The sequence below is a fragment of the Plodia interpunctella genome, chromosome 3, assembly GCF_027563975.2.
Source record: "Plodia interpunctella isolate USDA-ARS_2022_Savannah chromosome 3, ilPloInte3.2, whole genome shotgun sequence".
In the NCBI taxonomy this organism is placed as follows: Eukaryota; Metazoa; Arthropoda; class Insecta; order Lepidoptera; family Pyralidae; genus Plodia; species Plodia interpunctella.
The window spans coordinates 5,578,931-5,588,312 of NC_071296.1; the positions used below are offsets into that span (position 1 = coordinate 5,578,931).

Genomic DNA, 9,382 nt, shown 5'->3' on the forward strand with positions numbered 1-9,382 from the left:
GGAAAATTAAAATAACAATTGACGGAGCCGATTTACTTTAAAAATTTGTAGAAAGAAAAAGGGGTGAAAAATTGTTAATATGAAAGTTCTACACCGTTGACTTGCACACTTACTTTTTGTAGTAAATAACAGTAAGTAAACACAAAAAATGATTAACCGGACGTAAAACGTAATGGAAAATGGGACGGCACGCGTTGCAGAAAGCGGGAGTGGGAATCAGAGCTAAATGGGAACGAGACACGTAAGTAGTGAGAAACGGGACGGGACACATTGCATAAAACATGGCACAATATGTAGGAAACGGTACGGGATATCTACATCAGTAGGAAGCGGGATTGGACAAGTTTGCGGGACGAGACACGCAGCGGGAAACTGGAAATTGAACTACAGGTGAGAAAAAATGCGAATTTGAATATTTGTTTACCAGTCTTATAGAGTACGCGATAAAAAATTTACTTAGATTTTGCTATGAAATTCACGCGGGCGAAGCTGCGGGCAAAAGCTAGTAAAATATAAAAGCATGCTACAAGCTAAAGTATGTTTTGTCATTATCACACACAGAATTTTGGCATTGACAGAACAAGACAAAATATACTTTATTTTTATTTATCTATTCGATCTAACTTCAGTCTGGAATCTGAATTTAGGAATATTTTTTTAGATGTAAATTAGATAATAGATAGGTAGGTAAGTAATTAAATTCAGTCATACCTATATTACAAACGTGTGACAAAAATATTCTATAAGAGATGTTCGATCGAAATGATCAACGAGGGGTACACTTCTGTAAATTCTCTTTCCAATAAATCATCAGGATAATATTCTACGCGCAATAACGTGTTAAGTAGGTACCATAATGTAACGATAACCAGAATCCATGTTACCTAGCGATGGATAAAACGTAGGTAATTGGATGAATTTAATTTTCGCAACTTCTTTTCGAGTGTTGTTAACTGGTGTCAGATTTTATTCGCCTAAAGACATCTAACATGATTTACGACTACCTACCGCGTCTAGTGCCAAGTAATCGCATTCACATTAGTGAACTGTCAACCAGTGAGCAGGTTTTCTCATGATGTTTTCCTTCATCGGAAGCAAGTTGGTGGTCTATGAACTCCATTAATTACATGTGTCGGATTGGTATTGATCACAGGCCCACTTGATCAATTAACGACTGCGATTACATTTTGTAATCGTCGGAGAGGATTATAGATCACACAAAATAATCTTGAAATGAAATTAAAGACTAAGTACTTACGTTAAATACACTTGAGATTACTTTTCGCACCCCACCAAACCACCAAAGGTTTGATGGGGTTGTCAAGGGCCGGGTTGACAGGACCAAGGGTTACGAGACTCGGAGGTTTCCTTGGACCGCGGTTCTGAATCCGGGTCCAGGTCCCACTCGATCTCGTGTTCATCTGGATAATGATCTTATTTCGTCTAAAGATGCGAACTGACTTCACGCAAACCTAGCTATGTCTACCCCGTAAATAATTAAGACGTGATACATCGCTTCCAAAGCAGACACGGGTCGCTAGTGTGAAAAATAATCTTCGTAATTATTGGACAAATCGAGATGGAATGTAATTAGATTACTTTTAATCTCGATTGAAAGTAATCTGATCGATTTTAATTTGATTGTTTTTCATATTAAGTGATAATCCGATTACCAATGTAATTCATTACGCCCAACTCTATGTACCTACCTACTTAGGTACTTGAAGTTTGCGGGATTATATGAGGTGGAAAAAGTTCGGTAGGTAAGTACTTAAATAATTGGCTACTTTACAACAAATCAAATACTTTTTTCTGTCAAAATACTTTCATCAATATATAGATCAATTAAAGTAGGTAACTTTTGTTAGACATGTATAACGAATCCATTTAAATAAAGTAACATTTACTTTAAATACCATTATGTATTCAGTTTTTCACCCAGTCAAGTAGCCAACTAAAATAGATTCCTATATGCATATACTTAGGTAAAGTTAAATAAAAGAAAATCAGTTTGCAACGCTAAATAAATTTTATTTCATGAATTCATGTCAATAAGTATTCATTATTCACACTCAAAATTATAATGTACAATAATTTATAAATAATGTTGAATCTGCCTATATGTATAGTTATTTTGTATCACGGACCAGCAAATAACGAGGATGTGCATATTCAACAATAGTTTTACAAGTGCATTAGATTGTTTAGAGAAATTTATTGAGTCAATATCTTTTTGGGACAGAGGTACAGTGCTGATATTAGATAAGTAGGATACATAGCAATTTTAATTACAGTATCACTAAATAAAATTTTTTTTAGGTGTGCAAAAAGTCTAGGTAGCATTTACTTTTTTGAAGCACGCACACGTTCCGTTCGCCTGGCAGGCGTGAGCAGCCTATTTATTATTAGACATGTTACTGATGTAATTACAAAAATCGGAGTTTACATTCGTGGTTGTAGGAACAGCATCTTTGCGTGTAACGTGTAGATACAATTTTAGGTAAATCTTAAAACATATGTTGACTGCTGCCAATATGCGGCGTATTCTTAAGAATGAAAACACGCAGCGTGCGTTTTCAGCTATCAAAGTGAAAGCTACATGTATTAACAAAAAACGTTATGCTGAAACATTGCTTAGAATTCCAAATAAATAATTAAAAGCAATGATAAAACACTTCAGTTCAGTAAGAACACATTATACTCATGATGAAACTGAATAATTACAATGTGTCTACTAAAAGCCCGTAAAATATAATAGAATGTGCTATGATTAAGTATTGTGTTTCAGAAAAAGCGCCGATGACAATGGGATGAATAACAGTATAAATCACGCAACATTAATCACATCTGGTTTACGTGTCATGCACAATATAAATTACACCATACATTGAATACACCACTATCCACCACATTACCGCACTCGAACAATAAATAGACATTTTATCCTAGTTCACAAGAAAATCTTTACAAACACACCTTCCTTTGCAATCAATGCGCACGTCATCTGTACAGGGCTATGACGCAGAGCACCTCACTTACCTCTTCATTCCCTAAATAGGGTGGCTATCTAGCGATTTAAATGTGGCATATATTATTTTGTACCTTCCTATCAGTGCAAAAATTGCTACTATATAAAACTATCAACAATTTCGTGAAAAAAATATTACACACCACCAAAGTAATATATAGTTTCAGGAAAAAAGTTATGAAATTATATCAATATATAGGTTTTAATAAATTTGGGTGCAGTCAACATTTAAATAATTGGAATACTTATGTGGAAACATATAAAATAATTTTAAAAAAATAATTAGTTCTGGATTTCTAAATTAGGTAGGTAACTGTTGTTATTGTCTTGCACCGGATAAACATCAGTATGTTTGATGACAGCAATACTGATGGTAATGTGATTTGAACTAAAATGTTAAGTACTCTTTCAGTATAATAAAAGAAAGGACATTCAAATAATTGACGGTAATATTTAAAAGATTGCTAATTTTAAATTAAATGTATAAGTATTATTTTTGTCTATAATCATATCAGATTCAAAAATTTTACATTTATTTATATATGGTACCCCTACAGGAATAGGGGACCTACTCTGTGATATTAAAATATGTTCTTATATATAAATATATGTATATACCTAAAACATGGTAAATTACATGTATGTATAAAGATATCAAGATAGAGTTACAAGCATTTTGCATTTCATAAATTTCAATTTATACCTGGTTTACACGAGTAAATTGTAGACAGCTTGCGACTACATCGTGTAATCTGCACAAAAAGATTACAGATTACACAAAATAATCATGCAAAAAATCAAGATTAATGTAATCTGACTCAAGTCGATTATGGTCGAGATTATTTTGCAAAGATTAGGTCGATTCGGACCAATTTGGTAGGGCGAATAACGTCTTTTTTGTTTACGGGGTAGACAAAACCAAGAGTCGCGAGTGGACTTGTTTAAGTTGCATACATATTTTACGCAAAGCTGGGTCTATCTACCTCGTAAGCGTAAGTAAGACTTTTTAATACCTAGTTATAGTATAATATTATAATTGAAGGTATACACATTAGTCATATTTTAATCTTATATAACTTCGATTCAACTATTCCGTGTAAAGATTAGGTACGGTACGAATGTGCTGTCAGTATGAAGCTGTTGTATATGTGATTCAATTTTTTTACCGGGCGCAAGAGTTTACGATATTGAACAATTAATATGATAGGTGCAATGACTCCTAACAATTAATAGTTTAGTAATAAAACTTGGAAATAAAAGATACCGTTTTTAATAAAATTGAAATGGATGATGAAGCAAGATTTATAATTTTTCATTCTAATAAAAAGAATCAACAACATTTTTGAGATTTTCAAAATGTTTGATTGTAAGAGTTTGATTTTTTATTATTTTTTATTTCATCATAAAACATCAGAGTCATCATCATACATATTTTATGATACTTACATAAGTAGGTATGTATATTGCACTTAAAAACCATTAACGAAAAAGTTTTAAATTAAAAAAGGGAAAGAAGAAAGAAAAACAAATAGAAAAGATCGTCCCATATCGTATATATATATATATATATATATATATATATATATATATATATATATATATATATATAGCAACTTTGTTGGTCGTCAAATTGTATCAATTTTGAAAAAATATTTGCGTGTTTTGAGGCTAAAGGGGATTAGAGTGCATCGACGCAAAAATCAGCCCGCATACTTTCTTACAAGTTGCATTTGTTCTATAACAGGAATTAAAGCCATTTTGCGCACGAATGCAACGCATCCCAGTCTTGAACTGAACTTGTGTAGACTACTTATAGTAAATAATACACCGATATAAATCTCTCTACAATTGATAAGATTATGAGTAAATAATATATAGGTATCCTTAATCAACATCTCAGCAGTCTCATACAGCAACTTTTGAGAAGATGCACAGTTTTAATCAACTTTAAAAAGGATTGATAGCCCTTATATGGTTTACTATCCTTCGCTCCAAATTGACTTGACAAATATTGTTAATATTAAGAGTTCCCAAAAATAATTACAATTGATTACTAACAACACACTTGAAAACCTTAATATATACCGACATGCACAATAATTAGAACCAAACAACAAATGGCCAAATTAAATAAGTTAATAAAACAAACAATTCAAGCTAAAACTTACAAAAGATTAAAACAATTCCGCCTCTGCCTACCTACCCAATAGGTGTAAAGTATAACCACAGTTATATCATACCAACATGAATGTCATACTTTTTGTTTCATTATTTTTAATAGTTCCTTCCAACACCTGTATGCAGATAAGTACACAATCAATATAAACAGAAAAGAGAAAAACTTGAGTTGAGACTTGCTTGCACTTATTGTAAAGAAATAACATTCGAATTGTCAAAAATTGAACATATATATACCTACCAATACGTATTTTAAGTATGGTTTAAATTATTTTATTTTCATTGTTTGTCACAGCTTATTGCTGCAACTTTTAATCTGATTATCAATCAGATTACAATGTAATCGATTACACCCAACTCTGATTTGAAAACTATTAAATGTCTTTTAAAACATAATATGTTTAATGAATATTTAAAAGTTGTACCCCATAATAACACAGTTCAAAAAGTTTCAAGTTAAGTTACTTATAGTAACGACGTAGGAAATCAATGATGATAGTCCTGCAAATATATCCTAATATTTTTGATTTATCAACAATAAATACCAAACAAAAATCGTTAGCTTCAGGTTCATTGTCAGCTTACCTAATTAATGATTTCTTTCACGTTGTACTTAATAGTCATAGCAGGGTAACATATTACATAATAGTAACACACCAATAAAGCTTCAGTAGGTACTAGACAATTTGCCGAATATGACTGAATCTATATAGATGTTTTTTCTAATTTTCAACTTGCTATGTTATACTCTTAGGGAAATGCCAGTTTATAAATAGTAAAACTGGCAAATGCCTATTTACAAATAGTAAAACATAATTAAATAAATGGATTGTGTGATTGTTGGTCTGAATATTTATATTTACAGATTATGAATTTGTACAACCCATCCTACCCATTTTCATACTAACATATGCAGAGGCTATTGGGTCAGTGCTTAAGTTTACATTTACCCATTCAATAAAGAATCCCACATTGCTTATTCACAAAAATAAGTCTTATTATTTATTTCGACAAAAATAGACATCTGTCTTCTATTCTTATGCCCACATCCACCTGAGAAAACACGCAATAAATTTATAATAATCAACATTATTTCACAAACAATGATAACAATTTAATAGACTTTTATTTTTTACAAACAGCCTGTGGTTGAAATATATTAGATATTAATGTACAAAAGCACAGTTTTATTAATTCTATTAATTAGATGAATTGTTTGAAAAATAAATATATTATGGCAAATTATAAACATGCAACTTATTTTCCATTACTGACATGAAATAATGTTACATTTCATTGAGAATCTGAGAATTGACTGGATCTTGCCTTGTTACAGATGTTGTTGGTGTAAGTGATTCTACAACATTCAGGTAGACATTTATACCAACTATACCAAGCACTATACTATTGCCTGTACTGGAAACTGCTGTTTGTGTCTGTAACAATGATATTTAAATTTGAAAACAGAAAATTCATCAATAATAATTTGCAATTGAAACAAAACCTCAAGATATTTTTAATGCAACTATATAGGATCACATAAATTGTGTTTTTTCAAAAATAAAAGGAGTGATGCTAAAAACAATCTACTTCCGTGAAAATGTTACTCAATTATAAAGAGCAGAAGTTCAGTAGAATAATAGAGGATCAAACAACAGTTTGTGAAATAAAAACATATGGTAAAATATTGGACTGAGAAACTAAGCACACACACCTACAAAAATATTTGAAACAAAACAACAAAGCAGTTAAAAATATTTGGCTCAATTTTCCTCTTGTTATTTTTGTGACAGATATTTTTGAATCATTTTTATGGCATATAATATAATATTAATATATTGCTTTTAGCCTTTTAATAAATATTGCTATTTTAGAAGTGATATAGCAAACTTGTCAATTTCCGAATGCATATGAAATGTTCACCTGGAAATTTTATTTTTTGGACAAAGTAAGAAGTAAGAGCACTAATTTTAATGCAATTCATTGAATGGAATTTTTCATGAAACTCCTTGTAGTTCTGTAAGTATACTAAATCTGTATACTTACAGATTACTGTACTAACAAATAAAGTGGTTTGGATATAAGTGTTACAAATTTAAAAGGATCTATTCAATAAGTAGCATAGGACTATTGTAGAAAGAGTTCATGAATTGACAAACAGAAGCACAACAACAATCTTTATCCTTAATAATTAAACATACACAATTTATCTACTATAAAAATTGAATCTGTTCTGTGTAATGAATTAATACAACCATGCTATAGATGATATACAAGTTTTAAGAAAATCAACTAAACACAAAAGCAATTACATAATAAATAAATAACACCAGTAGCAAACTATGTAGGTACACCACTCTCATTATAGAACAACCCATTTGAATTGTAGTTTTAGAAAAAAATCAAAACAATAATATATCTAATTGTTGCTACAATCACAGTGATTATCATGAGCTTATTAAAACAAATATTGGATCAAACAGAGTGGCCTTGGGACTGGTGACGTTGTCCCCACTGACTAGAGGGTCCCTGTGCCGAATTACCTTGTTGCATCCAAGAGAGAATGTTGGGTGGACCCGGTGGGGCTGATGAAGCTGGTCCAGCAAAGGGGCCTTGCTCTGAAGCCCCTGATGGAATATTATTGATGAGGCCCCAACCAGCTGCTTGATTGAGTGCTGCTACTAATGCCTGGTTGACTGGCAGCCCTCCCATTCCCAAAGGCATACTCCCACCCTGAGCTTGACCAGCACCCCCTGCCACTGCAGTTTGTCCATGTTGACCAGACATGCCTAGTGCTTGCATATTCACCATATCCATGTTACGGCTGCTCCATGAGTTATTGTTGGAAGCACTATGAGGGTGCCCTTCTTCATAGTTTCTGCTTGGCAGATTTCGCTGGTTGGAACCACTCTTATTTTGTTTTGGTGATGCATTTGATACATTCACCGAAACACCTTTAATAATATGATCTTGGCCACACAGACTTTGTGCTACTTCTGGATCCAAAAATGTAATAAAACTAAAAGCTCTAAATGGCTTTGGAATAAATACATCTGTCACTTCTCCAAACTGAGAAAAGTATTCTCTTAAATCATTAGCTGTTAACTCTTCTGTGCAGCGACCTACAAATACTTTGCATGGCATTGATGTAACTGAGCCTTCTTTGGAGTTAGGTATCCGAACATCACACCATCTGCCATCTATCATGTGTCTCTGGGCTAACACTCTCATTTGAGATGTATATGAAGCAAATCTGATAAAAGCAAATCCTTTGGACATGCCCGTTTTCGGGTCTCGTTTTAATTGCGCCATCAGAACTTCTCCAAATTTCTCAAAGTACTCCCTCACTGTTTGCTCAGTTGCTTTCCATGGTAAGCCTAAGACAATCAAATCTGAGCATAGATTATCATTGCGTTTGTTTTTACTAGTAGATGTTTCTGAGTTTTCACCCGACTTACGCTTGTTTTCCTTGGGAAAACTGCAAACGTATAATTGATTACCCCAGCCTTCAGGGGGTGGGTACAATCTGCCATCTCTTAGTCGGATGCCACGTATAGTTTTCGTTTCAGGATGCCTGTACTTTAGGCCACAACATCCAGGAAACTGTGCAGACACTGTTGTTAACATCAGCGTTCCATCTTCTTCAATAGGGAGTTCTATGGGTTCTTCGTTTTCGTCTTCGGCCACGGGCAAGTACTCGAAGGACATTATTTCTTAATCATGAACGATAAATATTAAAAATTGATAAAAATAAACACAAATGTTATACTTAGAACTATACAAAATGTACAATTATTATTTCGTAAATAAATAAAATTAAACGTCAGCCAAGGGTTAGGAACCCATTGCAATTTTTGCAGGTTGAAAACATAGTACGCCTATTGCGTTTTGATCTGTTGTCTAGATAAAGTTAAAGGCATTTCCTTCTGTATAAAGTATCAAATATACTTGGATGTAGTAGAACAATAGACAACTTTCTAAAATTGACATTTGACGTCATCAGGGTTACCAACTAATATATAGAAATTGCCAAGAGAAAAATTAAAATTACGTAATTTTTTTCACTTTGGTCAGTCTTCTTTTGTCACTTCATTCTACCATAGTCAATTATTCTAGGGTGGAACGGAACCACACTCCACTATTTTGTAACTTGTTGAGAGAAAATGCTATAAACTC

General features: G+C 32.6%; 1 protein-coding gene across 1 annotated transcript; it reads right to left on the reverse strand.

The window, feature by feature from the left end:
* Positions 1-5,313: 5,313 nt before the first annotated feature.
* On the reverse strand, positions 5,314-9,108 carry LOC128683489 (TAR DNA-binding protein 43-like). The gene is made up of 2 exons (XM_053769179.2): positions 7,750-9,108; positions 5,314-6,642 (listed from the first exon to the last, which is right to left on the reverse strand). The coding sequence occupies exons 1-2, from the start codon at positions 8,912-8,914 to the stop codon at positions 6,611-6,613; spliced, it is 1,197 nt and encodes a 398-aa protein (XP_053625154.1). The 5' UTR covers positions 8,915-9,108; the 3' UTR covers positions 5,314-6,610.
* Between the last annotated feature and the right edge of the window lie 274 nt (positions 9,109-9,382).

What these genes read in the sequence shown, in the direction of transcription:
- LOC128683489 (XM_053769179.2), bottom strand. Translation starts at nt 8,914, where the DNA reads ATGTCCTTCGAGTACTTGCCCGTGGCCGAAGACGAAAACGAAGAACCC. An exon ending in TCTCTCTTGGATGCAACAAG is followed by an intron (nt 6,643 to 7,749) that starts GTAATTCGGCAC and finishes TCATTGTTACAG; the next exon opens with ACACAAACAGCAGTTTCCAG.